Source organism: Sander lucioperca, chromosome 11 (assembly GCF_008315115.2).
Source record: "Sander lucioperca isolate FBNREF2018 chromosome 11, SLUC_FBN_1.2, whole genome shotgun sequence".
NCBI classification, from domain to species: domain Eukaryota; kingdom Metazoa; phylum Chordata; class Actinopteri; order Perciformes; family Percidae; genus Sander; species Sander lucioperca.
In genome coordinates this window covers 30,126,328-30,143,013 of record NC_050183.1, presented here as the reverse complement: position 1 = coordinate 30,143,013, position 16,686 = coordinate 30,126,328, and the positions used below count along the sequence as shown (strand labels likewise).

The 16,686-nt window shown below is 43.0% G+C and overlaps 1 protein-coding gene across 1 annotated transcript in view; it reads left to right on the top strand.

Annotated features, from left to right (window-relative positions):
- Positions 1-14,938: 14,938 nt before the first annotated feature.
- Positions 14,939-16,686, top strand: part of arhgap39 (Rho GTPase activating protein 39) — a 124,285-nt gene continuing 122,537 nt past the window's right edge. The window contains exon 1 of the mRNA XM_031311735.2: positions 14,939-15,080. Coding sequence (XP_031167595.1) covers positions 15,070-15,080 — 11 coding nt within the window. The 5' untranslated portion in view covers positions 14,939-15,069. The remainder of the gene's footprint in view (positions 15,081-16,686) is intronic.

Genomic DNA, 16,686 nt, shown 5'->3' with positions numbered 1-16,686 from the left:
GCGGACACGCACCTCACACTGCGCGCACCACCCGGAGAAAAAAGTGAGAGAAAGAAAAAGGAGAGGTCGTAGTTCGGACGATGACTACCCGGTTGAAATTGTGTGTGTGTGTGTGTGTGTGTGTGTGTGTGTGTGTGTGTGTGTGTCCTCGAGATCTGACAACACACAAACACACGTAGCAGAGCTACCCACACCCATGCTTGTACTGTTGCTTAATTAAATAAAACATCAAAAGAGAGAAGTTGTCTCCGTCCGTGTTTTAAACAGACACACCTGGGGCGAAGTTGGAAACCAGAATCAGATTTAAATACAGTCCTAATCTAGTCCTCACTAACACGGGCCCAATTATAGTAACTACATGAAAACTTAACTGTTGTTGCATGAAATGTGGTTTGTGTTTAGCCTACATCATCAGTTTCTATCATGTGAAATAAGAGGATAAGCCAGCCTGGTGGCCAAGCTGTAGACAGATGCTCCTCAACAGTGTGCTCCCCAGCAGTCAGCTCCCCCTGCTGTTCATAAGGTGCCACTGCACCCCTTTCGTTTCAGACCCTCCCACCAGCCTTTGGGCCACGCCTCCTCATTTACATTGACATGTGTCAAGTCCAAATGAAAAGCCAATGTTAAATGTAAATTCAAAAGCGAAATATTAAATCCAAATGAAAATCCAATGTTAAATTGAAATCGAAAAGCGAAATATTAAATCCAAATTAAAAGCCAATGTTAAATTGAAATTCAAAAGCCAAATATTAAATCCAAATTAAAAGCCAATGTTAAATTTAAATTCAAAAGCCAAATATTAAATCCAAATGGAAAAGCCAATGTTAAATTTAAATTCAAAAGCCAAATATTAAATCCAAATGGAAAAGCCAAATGGAAAATTTAAAAAAATAATAATATTTTTAATTTGATCTTGCTTCGTTTTCTCTTTGGACTTTCAATTTCTCTTTGGACTTTCAATTTGAATTATGAATAAATATTTCCTCCATAGAGTTTCCTTTGTTCGGGGAATGCAGATGTGTCTCGCCCTGAGAACTTTTAACCAACACCGTCTCTATGACAGTAAACAACTCTGTGGAATAAGGATACACCAAAACACACTTGGTCTCTTATGGAAACCTTCTTATTATATTTATCTGCAAATAGTATGAACATTATTCTACAGTATCGGGAGGGGAAAATGGTATCGGAACATTTCTAACAAATACGCCACAAAATCACAGATGCAGAATGCCAAGAGACAATGTCACTGTGCAACACCTTTGGCTCTGCACCCTTCAAGAACCAAACAGTATACGGGTTCTGAGGGTCTCACACCCGGAGTGCTGCCCACACTGTGGACCTGTGCTGTCACACTACGTTAAACAGCAGCCATCCATCATGATGCTGGCTAGTTAGTTTCACTTTCACCCCTATATATTTTAATTACCCTAGCGTAGGCCAGCAACATTGACATATAAATGTCAATTGACCCTGTGTTTACTTTCTTTGGACATAAAAGGAAAAGACTGTCAATCAAAGCTCAGCTTTGGGAAAGCAAGAGATACGGGATAAGATCAGGAGAATGAGAGAGAAAGTGATGAAGATAAGAGAGATGAAGAGGATCGGATCATTATTATGTCCCTGTGCTGTTCATCACAAACCTAAAGTGATCTAATCTTCTGAGGCCCTTAAGGTTTTTTGTACTTGTGATGCAATGTTGAAATACTTTGATACTGCACTTACAGTTTTTTACGATCGCTATGACACTTTTTTCAATACTTTTAACAACTTTCCTAAACTCTTAACACAGTTAGCACAACATCCGTCTGTGTAGGCTATACAATTAAAACATTTCTTGTCGCTTTGACACAAAATGCATACAGTTAACACAAATTTAAAATGCTTGAACTTCTTTTACACACAAGCTCCACCAAGACCAAAATAATGGATTTTTATTGCCAAATTTACAAATGCTTTAACACTGCATGTCAGAACAGATAACATCATGTTCTAAACCAAATGTACAGGCTAAAGTCAAAGTGAACAGCTGATCATATTGTAAATTGAAACACAAATATATCGCCTGCATTTTATACATGCATTTATTGAGAAACAGTTGATTGAAGTTATGCATGTAGATCAATCACAGCTGATTCCCTTCTAGGAAACACACTCAGGTGTTGAGGTTCTTTCAATCGCATGACCGTATGGTAGTACATAAAAGAGGACCTATTTGAACAATACACTGTAGATGAACACAGAAAATAAGAAAAATGCCTTCACGAGGGAGAGGAAGAGGAGTACCAGGACAATTCTGTCTCTGTCTCCTTTTTTTCATAAACTGTACATTCTATAAAACTACTCTGAGATGGGTCATTCATTTTTTGTATTGAATTTCTGCAGCAAAAGAAACAAAATGGTGGCCGGGTTGGTTCAGTGGATAGAGCAGGCGCACATATACTTGGTGGTTTATGCTTCAACGGAGAGGTCCAGGGTTCGAATCCGAACTCTGACGTTTTCCTGCATTTCTTCCCCCTCTCTCTCTCCCCTTTCTCAACTAGCTGTCCTGTCAAATAAAGGTGGAAAAGCCCAAAGAATAATCTACTAAATCTTACTAAACCCAACAAAACAAAAATGTAGAGAGGCTTCAAGAGAAACTGCAGCGCAAAACACAATCTATGATCAATACAATCACTATTGTCTATTGTATAAGGGCAGACCTGACACATATAAAATAATGTAGTTTCTGTAATTCTATGGAATGTTAGTGTTTTGTATGACATTGTGCTATGATTGACTAAATGTTCCTGTTGGGAGAGAACATGTGTTAGTGTTTTGGAAGAATGATTTGATTTTGAGACATGTTTGCATTGTTTTGGTGGACATAGTGTATTGTGTTAGTGAATTATTGTATTTTGAAAATCAGTGTTGGAGTTTAGTTTACAATATGTGATTTTGAGCATGAAACTAACTGTTTTGCCAATTGTGTGTTGTAGGTGTGTTGGTGTGTTAAGAGTTTAGGAAAGTTGTTAAAAGTATTGAAAAAATTGTCATAGCGATCGTAAAAAACTGTAAGTAGAATTTTCATGTATCTGTACTATACTTCGTTATTTGTATTTCTGGAAACTTTTACTTTTACTCCACTACATTTCCTAAATAAAATGCATACTTTTACTACATTTTCCCTAAGCATCTTCGTTACCCGTTACTTGCAAGAAATGTTTTTGCATCTTGGAGTGAAAGATTCTTTTTCACAAAAAAATGTAAATTCTGTTTGATGTTCAAGAAGGATGTGGAAACCCTGAATATGATGCTTTGCTATAAGGAAGCCACAATAAAGCTCAAAATAAAAGGTTTTATTTACTTTAACTTTTACTTCTAATAATTGAGTACATTTAAAGGTGGTGTAGGTAGGATTGTGAAGATGCAGGACTTAGCCAAAGAATTTGAACATCGAAAATTTCTCAGTCCCTCCCCCCCTTTCTTGCTAAAGCCCAAATGGTCTCCTAAGCCCCTCCCCCCACAAGGGAGAATGAATGCGTGTGCCTGAGCAGTGATTGACACGCAGTTAGACATGATTGGTGCATCTGAACAGAGGAGCCGGATTTTTTTTTCATGTAGTTCTACTGGAACATAGGGTCAAAAATATGACAGAAAGTTAGTTTTATAAGTCTTAGCTACTGCATCTTTAATATCAGAAAAATACTTTTGATACTTAAATACAGTAAATATCAGATACTTCATCAGACTTTTACTCAAGTAATGCTCTAAAAGGTGAATTTAACTTCTACCAAAGTCATTTTCTGGTAGCATACTTGTACGTTTACTCAAGTATTGCTTTCAAGTACTTGAATGATAGTGTCGAGTCTTGTAAGCAATGTTTATAATGTTGACTTTTTCTATTTTTCTATTTTCCTATACATTTTATATGATTTAACACAAAATGTAATGTAAAGTATGAAGTTATTGTCCTTCGATGTTTTTTGTGAGGACTCTTGTTTATTTTAATATTTTCCTCTATTTATCTATTAATGGATAAGGTACCAGCAGGTTTTGGAAATATGCCTGAATATGAATGCTCTACATAATTTGTTGTGTGGATTCATTATATAGAAATCAACATCCATGTATTATATATATATATATATATATATAATCCTGGAACCATCACCTTATCGTGGTGGAGAGGTTTGTGTGTCCCTATGAACCTGAGGGCTGTGTTGTCTGGAGCTTTATGCTCCTGGTAGGGTCTCCCAAGGCAAAGTGGTCTCAGGGGAGGGGCCAGACAAAGAATGGTTCAAAAACCCTATGAAAAAACGAGGTAGAGATGGAGTGACCCTGCCCAGAGGAAGCCCGGGGCCCCCGTCTGGAGCCAGGCCCAGATGGAGGGCCCGTCAGCGAGTGCCTGGTGGCCGGGTTTGCCACGGAGCCCGGCCGGGCACAGCCCGAAAAAGCTACGTGGCACCTCTCTCTCCAACCCATGGGCCCACCACCTGTGGGAGGAACCGCTGGGGTCGGGTGCGCTGCCACATGGGTGGCAGTGAAGGTCAGGGGCCTCGACGGACCAGACCCGGGCAGCAGATGCTGGCTCTGGGGACGTGGAACGTCACCTCTCTGTGGGGGAAGGAGCCGGAACTTGTGCGGGAGGTGGAGCGCTACCAGTTGGATCTGGTGGGGCTTACCTCTATGCACAGTCTCGGTTCTGGAACCATACTCCTGGATAGGGGTTGGACTCTTTTCTTCTCCGGAGTTGCCCAGGGTGTGAGGCGCCGGGCGGGTGTGGGGATACTCACAAGCCCCCGGCTGAGCGCCGCTACGTTGGAGTTTACCCCGGTGGACGAGAGGGTCGCCTCCCTACGCCTGCGGGTTGTGGGGGGGAAAACTCTGACTGTTGTTTGTGCGTATGCACCAAACAAGAGCTCGGAGTATTCGGCCTTCTTGGAGACCTTGAATGGAGTCCTGTATGGGGCTCCAGTGGGGGACTCCATAGTTCTGCTGGGGGACTTCAACGCGCACGTGGGAAATGATGGAGACACATGGAGAGGCGTGATTGGGAGGAACGGCCTCCCTGATCTAAACCAGAGTGGTTGTTTGTTGTTGGACTTCTGTGCTAGTCATGGATTGTCTATAACGAACACCATGTTCGAACATAGGGATGCTCATAAGTGTACTTGGTACCAGAGCACCCTAGGCCAAAGGTCAATGATCGAGTTTATAATCGTTTCATCTGATCTGAGGCCGTATGTTTTGGACACTCGGGTGAAGAGAGGGGCAGAGCTGTCAACTGATCACCATCTGGTGGTGAGTTGGGTCAGAGGGTGTGGGAAGACTCTGGACAGACCTGGTAAGCCCAAACGGGTAGTGCGGGTAAATTGGGAACGTCTGGAGGAGGCCCCTGTCCGACAGACTTTCAACTCACACCTCCGGCGTAGCTTTTCGTGCATCCCTGTGGAGGCTGGGGGCATTGAACCCGAGTGGACAATGTTCAAAGTTTCCATTGCTGAAGCTGCGGCGGGGAGCTGTGGTCTTAGGGTCTTAGGTGCCTCAAGGGGCGGTAACCCACGAACACCGTGGTGGACACCGGTGGTCAGGGAAGCTGTCCGACTGAAGAAGGAGTCTTTCCGGGATATGTTATCCCAGAGGACTCCGGAGGCAGTTGCAAGGTACCGAAGGGCCCGAAGGGCTGCAGCCTCTGCCGTGAAAGAGGCAAAGCAGCGGGTGTGGGAGAAGTTCGGAGAAGACATGGAGAAGGACCTTCGGTCGGTACCAAGGTGCTTCTGGAAAACCGTTCGCCACCTCAGGAGGGGGAAGCGGGGAACCATCCAAGCTGTGTACAGTAAGGATGGGACGCTGTTGACCTCAACTGAGGAGGTAATAGGGCGGTGGAAGGAGCACTTTGAGGAACTCCTAAATCCGACTAATACGCCCTCTATGGTAGAGGCAGAGCTGGAGGATGATGGGGGATTGTCGTCAATTTCCCTGGTGGAAGTTGCTGAGGTAGTTAAACAACTCCACAGTGGCAAAGCCCCAGGGATTGATGAGATCCGTCCAGAAATGCTTAAAGCTCTGGGTGTGGAGGGGTTGTCTTGGTTGACACGCCTCTTCAACATTGCGTGGAAGTTGGGGACGGTGCCTAAGGAGTGGCAGACCGGGGTGGTGGTTCCCCTTTTCAAAAAGGGGGACCAGAGGGTGTGTGCCAATTACAGGGGTATCACACTTCTCAGCCTTCCCGGTAAAGTCTACTCCAAGGTGCTGGAAAGGAGGGTTCGGTCGATAGTCGAACCTCAGGTTGAAGAGGAACAATGCGGATTCCGTCCTAGTCGTGGAACAACGGACCAGATCTTTACTCTCGCAAGGATCCTGGAGGGAGCCTGGGAGTATGCCCAACCGGTCTACATGTGCTTTGTGGATCTGGAGAAGGCGTATGACCGGGTCCCCCGGGAGATACTGTGGGAGGTGCTGCGGGAGTATGGGGTGAGGGGGTCCCTTCTCAGGGCCATCCAATCTCTGTACGACCAAAGCGAGAGCTGTGTCCGGGTTCTCGGCAGTAAGTCGGACTCGTTTCAGGTGAGAGTTGGCCTCCGCCAGGGCTGCGCTTTGTCACCAATCCTGTTTGTAGTATTTATGGACAGGATATCGAGGCGTAGTCGGGGTGGAGAGGGGTTGCAGTTTGGTGAGCTGGGGATCTCATCGCTGCTTTTTGCGGATGATGTGGTCCTGATGGCATCGTCGGCCTGTGACCTTCAGCACTCACTGGATCGGTTCGCAGCCGAGTGTGAAGCGGCTGGGATGAGGATCAGCACCTCTAAATCTGAGGCCATGGTTCTCAGCAGGAAACCGATGGAGTGCCTTCTCCAGATAGGGAATGAGTCTTTACCCCAAGTGAAGGAGTTCAAGTACCTTGGGGTATTGTTTGCGAGTGAGGGGACAATGGAGCGGGAGATTGGTCGGAGAATCGGCGCAGCGGGTGCGGTATTACACTCAATTTATCGTACCGTTGTGACGAAAAGAGAGCTGAGCCAGAAGGCAAAGCTCTCAATCTACCGGTCAGTTTTCGTTCCTACCCTCACCTATGGTCATGAAGGCTGGGTCATGACCGAAAGAACGAGATCCAGGGTACAAGCGGCCGAAATGGGTTTCCTCAGGAGGGTGGCTGGCGTCTCCCTTAGAGATAGGGTGAGAAGCTCAGTCATCCGTGAGGAGCTCGGAGTAGAGCCGCTGCTCCTTCGCGTTGAAAGGAGCCAGTTGAGGTGGTTCGGGCATCTGGTAAGGATGCCCCCTGGGCGCCTCCCTAGGGAGGTGTTCCAGGCACGTCCAGCTGGGAGGAGGCCTCGGGGAAGACCCAGGACTAGGTGGAGGGATTATATCTCCAACCTGGCCTGGGAATGCCTCGGGATCCCCCAGTCGGAGCTGGTTAATGTGGCTCGGGAAAGGGAAGTTTGGGGTCCCCTGCTGGAGCTGCTACCCCCGCGACCCGCTACCGGATAAGCGGAAGAAGATGGATGGATGGATGGATAATGGTTACCATAAAGGGGTTGCATTGAAGTTTAAGCTCTATCTATATTAATGGATATGTGAATGAATGTATCATGTGGAAGTTGTTGATTGGTGCAGAAAAAGCCTGAAGATGGTCTAGTACCCAGATGTTGCCTATAATTAAACTTTATATATTTCTTGCCAGTTAGTGTGCAGGAGTCGTCTTTGCAACTTTTGACCTGCTTGTCTCCAACGCATGTGCAAAGTATTTTTTGTACTAATCTATTTCAAACAGTGTAATTACATATATGTCCTTGGTTGTTCAATGCAACAACAACACACACACACACAGACACATATTGTGTAAAGAGCAAAAACACAGAGTGAGAGGGTCAAAGTTAACAACAAAAACACGGACAGCTCCCCAAAACAAGTTAAAATCTTCACATGTAAATGTCCACAGTGCCATGGTTAGCATTGCTAAGCCTCTGTCCTGATTGACAGGTCGGTGTGTAGCCCCGCCCCTAAAACATCCCCTGCTTTATTGTCGGTTTTAACATAAATAGGACCATCATTTTACAAAATAAATGTCATGCTGTATTGAAGAAGACTTGAATCTAGCGATTGAGACCAGAAACCTGTTTGGAAAATGTTTACTAAGGTAATAAATCAAGTGAGAAGAATGGTCACGTCCCCTAGACTTCTATGTAATCAGACTTCTTTTGGAGTCAGTGGAGAAATTAGATAGAATGCAGTGGCTTCATTTCTCAGGCCCAGAAGTTGTCACTTTTCATTTCAGATATTGGGGAACCTGTGAGAACCACGTGGAGGCAATCTCAGCCAGCTGTTCCTTGTCAGTATTTTGAGTATAGCCTCTTTAAGAGCAGAACAGGACTATCTTACACGCCTGAAGCATTGCCAAACCTTCCTCTACAGCGCTGCGGAGAAGCACAGCATTCCGGGATGGGAGAAAAACGTGCTCTGGTTTATTGGCATTTCTTTAAGGCGCTGACACACCAACCCGATTATCAGCCGTCGGACAGTCTGGCGAGGTCAGTGACTCGAGTCTGTTCGGTGTGTTCTGTGCCGTCGTCAGTCGGAGGAGCCGTCGGCCTTCATTTGGGCCGATTTCACTTGTTGAATTGGCCAGTGGGCAATCAGACTCAATGACCACTCTGATAGGTGCAGTGCTAACCCTGGAAATGACGAGCGGGATGAGCGTGACAAACACCTCTCAAAATCTGACGAAAATCTTTTAAACTGACCTTTGTCGATCTGAAATGAAGACAGATTCAGCAACTGCATGGCCTATTTCTCGCTTAAAATGTTTTCAGAAACACGTTTCGGTGAACTATTTTCGTAAAATACGAGAACGAGCTGCAATTATGGTCGGTTTTAAAATTCGAGAGATGCCAGACCCACGTGACGCGTTCGTCTAATCAGCTGCCGGTTTTAATTTTTTTGCCCGACAATACAGATTAGCGCCGCCTGCTGTTATGGAGACGTATTACGTCTCGCGCACGCGCAGAACGTATGCTCAAGTCGGCGTCGCTTCGGTGTGTTCCGAGGCACTTTTTTGACCAACTCGGGGAGGCAGTCAGTCCGACTGCCTTTTCTGCCGACGGTCGGCTGTCGGGTTGGTGTGTCAGAGCCTTTAAACCAATCACAATCGTCATGGGCGGCGCTAAGCGCCGGACGGAGCAACGGTACCTCTGCAAAATAGCCTCGGGAAGGAACTTGTTTTGGTGGAACATGTGTCGCGCAACAGAAAACTCAGATTGGACAGATAGTCTAGCTAGCGTTCAATAAAAAAAAAAAAAAAAAAAAAAAAAAAGATAGTCTAGCTAGCTGTCTGGATTTACCCTGCAGATATCTAAGGAGCAGTTAACCATAGTCCTCATAAATCCACCGGAGTTTAGAACGCCATCACAAAGAAAGAGGAAGGTGACGGACATCCGGATGAACTTCGGGCAGCAACGGAGCAATCCTGGAAGTGGAACGTCGTCGATATATACTAACCTGTCTGTGATCACAATGTCTGGGGTTTTTCATCCCTATGAGGTCTTGCACAGTCCAGCATTAAGACTTTGTTAATCAAGTACACAGGCACAAAATAAGTGCATCGGCATTTGCTGGTGTATTTGTAGGCTTTTTGTATGTCTTTTTATTTACATTACAAAATCGAAAAATAAAATGTAAAAAAAAAAAAATCTGAGTTGATTGAGATAAGCTTATTCCAACAGGAAATAAAGGAAGAAAATAATCATACAACAACAGATGTGCATGCAAAGGTCACTGTGTGGCTCTATATATCTAATATATACTCCCAACACCAATCATGCAATCATCTGATAACAACATTTGTGGGAATTCATTTATAGATGTTGAAAATGTTGGACCTGATGAGGATCTCTAATTTGAAGTTCTGGTTTGGTAGTTGTGTATGGGGCTAAGTTGGCTGAAAAGTGGAAAACACTGAGAATGGCAATGGCTTGCAAAAAGGCAATTTGTGTATCTATTATACATCCCTTTCATGACTGATAGATCTTTGTATTGCAGTGCTAAAACCCAGAAGCTATTTTGTTTTGTCAATGTCCCCTATTTGTTGCTACTTTAGATGAAATCATATTAATTGGTTTGCAGTGCAACTTGGTATCTATCATCGCTCCAAGCAATCATCTTGTAATGGCTCTGTCCAAAAGCATGTTAGAAACATTTAAAGTTTGACATAAGAATTTATGTCAGAGTAAAGTGTGTTCCATTCTTCATTTGAACTCATTATTTGAAAAGTCTGCATTATAGTGACCTTATAGCGATAATAGATATGCCCATTTAGAATATAGAAGGCCCATAACTGACAGTCAAAAAGAAACCAGAGCAGGTAATCAACAGGTAGGTACATTTGGGATGAAATAGAATGGGATAAACCTACATAAACATAAATAACTGCAGAAATACATTATTTTTAAATTTTTTTTAACTAGGCTTAAAAAAAATGACATTGCTTTTCTAAATATTTAATATTTATAAAGTAGGATATTTTAATGTAATCCCGGAATCATTTGCTCCACAATAATAACAAAAAACAAGCCTAGTTGGGACAGGCAGCTGAAGTTCTGCAAATGTCCACTTGGGGCCGCAATCAGCACACACACACACACACACACACACACACACACACACACACACACACACACACACACTTTTTTAATCACCAGCCAACACGGCTAGTACATTTTTTTTTTTTACCAGCCAATCAGGTTTTCCACTAGTCAATTTTTTTTTCCAGTGAAAATAAACCACATTATGAGTGCCGCTGAATACATTTAAGCATCCGTGTTTCTTTAAAAATATGTTTGGGATGATGGTTGGCAGATAAAACATAACATAATATTTACATTTACTTTACCCTCGAAAAATATCACCATGTCCCCCTCCCCCCATCTATCTTTACTACTTCATTTCAATCAGGAGAGACTTCGTTGCAGATATGCAGAGAGGCAAAGGAGCCCGAAGACCAGACTGAAGGAGTCGACGGAGCCGCGGGTGATGGTGACTGGAAGTGGAAGGGGAGGAGGAGGGTTGCAACGCTTTGTCTGAAAACGACAGCTAACAGCAGTAGAGAGAGAAACAGATTTAAAGCAGGGATGTAATGCTGTGATTGGATCATGAATTTCGTGGCCAATTCTGGTTTGTTTACTGAAAAGTGAACGCCTCTAACCAGCTGAAAAGTTTTAGGAAGAGAGAGCGGTGATTGAAATTATTGAAGTCTTCCTGAAAGCTCCTTTGGGTTGTTTCGCGGCGTTCCATTCGTTTTCCAAGCCAAACACACACCAAATGTCTTGCCGGAAAATATAGATAAAATTTTAAAAAAAGTAAAGTATTACCTGGGCACCTCTAGTACTTTGCAATAATTACGGAGGTTGTCTGTGATCTAAATCCTGTGCGAATCTGCCACGTCTGTAATTTGTCAAGTAAAAATTCCGACACAAATTACCGACCATATCTCGCCAAACACAGAGGTCATGTGATAATATTAGTCCTGTATGAAACAGCATCTCTGGGGTTGTATTGGCTGCGTTGGCAATTATAGATTCAAGTTTTGACAGAAATCTTGACATCATATTTAATTCAATCCAATCCAATTCAATTCAATTCAATTCAATTCAATTCAATTCAATTCAATTTATTGTATCAAATCATAACAAGAATTATCTCGAGACACTTTACAGACAGAGTAGGTATAGACCACACTCTATAATTTACAAAGACCCAACAATTCCAGTAATTCCCACAAGAGCAAGCATTTAGTGACGAGGAAAAAGTTCCTTTTAGGCAGAAACCTTGAGTGGTGAAGAAAACTTCCTTTTAGGGAGAAACCTCGGACAGACCCTGGCTCTTGGTGGGCGATTGTCTGCCAGTGCCGGTTGGGGGTGCGATGAACAATGGCAATTAAAGTCACAATAAAGATAATGGGACTACGACTAGAAATAGTAGTTGTTGTAGTAGTTCATGGCGTAGCAGGGCACTGCAGGGCATAGCAGGGCGTAGCAGGGGGAGATAATGTCATGGTGGTGTTTAAGTGGCACAACAATCATATCCACAACTGAACCAAGTATATCGGCTCCCGCTCACAACACTTTAGAGTATTTCTGGGAAACGAAGGACACATTTTTAGAAGTTGTGTCAAGATGCTCCGTGCAGCTTTCTGCAACAATAGATTTATAAACAACAAAAACTGACTATAAACCTTTGCTTCTCGTATTGTTTATAGTGTGATAAAACTCCCACTAATCAAATTCATTGAACGTTAGAAATCCTGTTCCTGGGGTGCCTGGGTAGCTCACCTGGTAGAGTGCATGCGCCATATATAGAGGTTCACTAGTGGATATTGTCAATGTAAATTTGAGTAAAAACAGACTTTGCTTATACTGTGTGAATGCGGCACACAAAACACAGATGTGGGGGGTAACTTGTAGATCACATGAGGTCACCTGGTAATACGTGTCCCGTGTGAATAGCGCTTTAGACAACAAAAAACCCTCAATGGAAAACTCTCTGCACGAAAAAACTTTCCGATGCTGTAAACCAGTCAACGGTCCACATTAGGTCCAATATTTGCTGTTGTGGCACCTATAGGCCCGGCCTTGTTTTTAAGTTTTACAGGTGGACAGACATTACCGTGACAATAATTCATTAAGACTTACTTACTTACGTAAACTGGGAGTTAGAAGGCATGTTTGGACAAAACCGTGAATAATGGTTCTAAGGCATGGTGAGAAGCAACAGACCATCATTTGAAAATATCTTTTATTTTTGCACTTACATAAAAATATCATCTCATTTAGCTGACGCTTTATCCAAAGCGACTTCCATTAAGCACATTCAACCATGAAGGTACAAACTCAGAACAGCAAGAATCACATAGAAGTACATTTGCTTCAAAAGAGCCACATGTAAGTGCAATTATATGTAAGCACAAAGTGTGACAATGACTTGCATGTTCCATGTTCAAAATCGAAAGTTCCTGGATCATGGTTTGGTAAAAGTTGAAAGCAAGCTGGGCCCAGCTGTACCTGTGATGTGATGCTATTAGGATTAAACAGGACTTGTGTTTTGTCTGACAATTCAGGGAGAGGTAGAGGTGAGTATAATCGTGCCTGTCAAATGCTCATGTTCCAGCATTTTAAGAGCTGTGTTCCAGGGGCGGGGCTAGAAGAGGGGCACGGGGGTGGTACCCCCCCCCCCCATGAAATAAGATTCTCTCTCTCTCTCTCTCTCTCTCTCTCTCTCCCCCCCTCCCCCAATTCCATTTGGCTCGAGTGCTGTCAATCTGACAATTGTGATTAACATTGGATCAGAGTACTGTCACTTGGCTGCCTGTTCTGCCACTCTTTCCCAGCCCTTGTCACATGACCAATTAATGTTTCCATGACGACTATGCAAAATTCTGATTCCACGGAAACCAGCACTGGAATTTTTTTTTTTTTTTTTTTTTTTTTAAAGTGGCAGACTGAGCCTATAGAAAATGTGTTTTGATTTCAGATATACAATTTGAGTTTTTAGTGAAATGAATGTGATGTTTTTTATTTAGCAGAATTGCATTGTGTGGTTCTATCCTATCCACTATTTCCTATATTTCTAAGCAGATTTTCTATGCTGTATTCTGATTTTTTTTTAAAGGAGTTTATCCATGACTTTGTTTGATTCCTTGTTTATTGTGAGTTTACATACTTCACCTGTTTTCTCATGAGTTTCATCAGTCACATGGGTGGATGTCTCCAACTAGTTCTCAACTAGGGTATGAATGGGAGTGTCTGTGTTTCTGTGGTAGCCCTGTGATGCATTGAAGACATGTCCATGGTGCCCCAGAGCATGCTGGGACTGACTGCCATCCCTTAAACCCTGGCAAAGTAATACAAATGTACCGCCTGAAATCTCTGTTGAGCAATAGGCTATATTACTAACAAGAATCTCATATACAGTCCTTTACATTAAACATGAATGCATCACCTCTTTAAACAAGCGGTGCGCGGTCCCTTTTGCTCAAGTTAGCTGAAGTTAGCATAACGAATACCAGAAGCTATTGAATGTTACCTTCAGAATAAAATAATTGATGTGAACATTGTCGTTAATTGCATTTTCGTCTTGACTTTGGCGGCTCGGACTCTATGATGAAAGTGCAGAACATTTTAGTGTATACATACAGTAACCACTGCTGACTGACCCTTTACCCTCTGATGTGACAGTGTAAGCTTAACATCCATGGTGCTGTTATGAGAAAGAAATATCAAGATAAAGAATATATTGCAGCTCACATGCTGCCATGTTTATGTTGGGATTATTTTACATATTCATTTAATAATAATAATACTACATTTTATTTATGGGTGCCTTTCATAGCACTCAAAGACACCTTACAGTTAAAACAAGCAAAAAATACAGTTAAAAAGGCAAATATAATTGAATTAAAACAAACACATTTAAAAGATTGAGATAGAAAATTAAAAGGAAAGCAATCTAGAAAGCATTTACTGCTATACAGGTATGTAGCGTGGTTTTAATAAAATACACTATGGTCATCTTGTTATAACAGCTTTCAAGACTGACATCAATGTGTTCGAAATTATTTGTAATACAGATGACATCCAAGTAAGATGGCTAGCATCAATACATTGCGTATTAGATTTTTTGTTTTTAGAAATAGACGCTCTTTTAAGGATAAAATGCTCTCCATTAAATGTATATTTTTGTAGCGCTGTGTGCTGCAAGGTAATTAATGACTGGTTGTGTTTTACCATTGCATAAAATAGTAAGTTGAGGTTTTCAAGGTACCTGTATATATAGACTATGAGTGCTTGACATTAAAACAGTATAGTTGTATGTCTAAGTACCGTATCTCATTTATTTCTACATAACAGGTGCCACATTGACACAATTGGTAAGAAGCTTTTATTGTGAAGGTAATGATCGGATGTGGTGCTCGCCATTGTTGATTTCTTGACACTGGTCTGGAAGGAGTGACTCGTTGACTGCGGCGACCGCAATTTCGGCAACATGGGAGCCGTTGTGGGATTTATTCTAAACGGATTTTAAGAACCGTCGGGGAAAATGGCAGAGAGGTGAGTCGAACAACATACGTGCTTGTGTTTTTCTCCTGCTTGCTGTTTTATTCGATGCCCTTATCTCAGAGCAGAGGGAGGCAGCCGACCCAGCGACGAGGCTAACACAGCGGTTCGTTTGGTCGCTGTGCTGAGGCGGGTTTTAGCTAGCTCGTCACTTATTCGCTCACACGATACCAACATTTTTTTTTTTAAATATTGAAAAACATAGCTATGAATTCAGGCGTGTTTTTGTCCCACTCACTTGAGTGTTGCTTGTTTGCTCGGGCTTGTTTCTTTGGATATGTCAAGGTGGAAGGAGCGGTACAAGGAGGCAGTGTACGGCTGGGTGATGATGCTGTTGCACCTGTCGGTCTAAATTGCCGTCTCTTTGCTGGAATGCAGCTAACCTGCTCATCTAGCCGGATGCTAGCAGCACCCACCCACCTATGCACCCAGTATCAGTGTGTGGGCTGAGGCTTGGCTAGCCAGGTTACCCCAATCCTCCCTCGCAGCATCCCTCATCTTCATGGTGGATGGAGGTGCCTCCCATGAGAGGAGGCACTGGGAATGGAGTGTGGCACCATCCTGTTACCTCTCTAACACTGTCGTTTTTAGCCCTGTAATGTTAAGCTAGTTGTCAGGATGCAGAAATACCCTTGGTTTCCAGTCTGCGCCCTAATGAGTGGCATTTCCATATGAATTTGCTTACTGGTGAATTCACGTATTTCATTATAACAGCTAAACAGACATTTTTAAAATCAGTAGTTCATTGTGGGAAATTCGTCTATAGCCTATAATCTATCAATGAACGAAATTAGTCATTATTAGTAGGCTATAATGTCAATTTTCAGAAGTGCTGTTCGCCACAATCTCCCATTGATAGCGGGAGGTGGTGTACCAACGCAACGAGAAAAGTCCAATTTGTACTCAATATAGAGTTGCACGGTTTAATTAATCATCTACGTATTAGAGGACATATGTTAATGATGCCGAGCAATTGTTTCCATGTTGTACCTGGCATGTGGACTCGCCACGTTTCAAGTAAACAACTAAAACATCCGGAAATTGAATTGAGTTTGGCGTGACAGAAGAGGGAATGTCACTCACGCAACTAAATCTAGCCTCAACATCAAGGCGTTCTGCAGCACAAAGCTTCAGATGGGGGGGAAAAAAGTGCATTTATATCACGTGTATTGCCTTTTTAAAGTGAGGGTGTGGGCCGCATCTTGAATATAGACAATAGCAGTCTCTTCCCCCCCCCCAGCAGCAAACAAGCTCATGAGCCAGAGTTAATAATTGATGGCTGTTAAATTTGTGTTGCAGGGGTCATTCAGCCTCATGTAAATCACTCCTGTAGGTCTGCCCTGTGGGCTTTGGAGCATTATACAAATCCAGGCGTGTTTGTCAGAGTCCTATCACGCACATCGGCGGCCTAGTTCACTCAAGCTATTGATCTGGTCAAAATGCACCATCATCATTCACAAGTGCAGTAGTAATTGATGACTGATTAGATAGCATTTGGTCTTGTGATCAGATGTTGTAGATGTAGGTCAAGATATTATCAGCTCGGAGGGTCCATTGTGGAGATGATGGCTCCTGAATGCATTTCAGGACTTGGACTTGG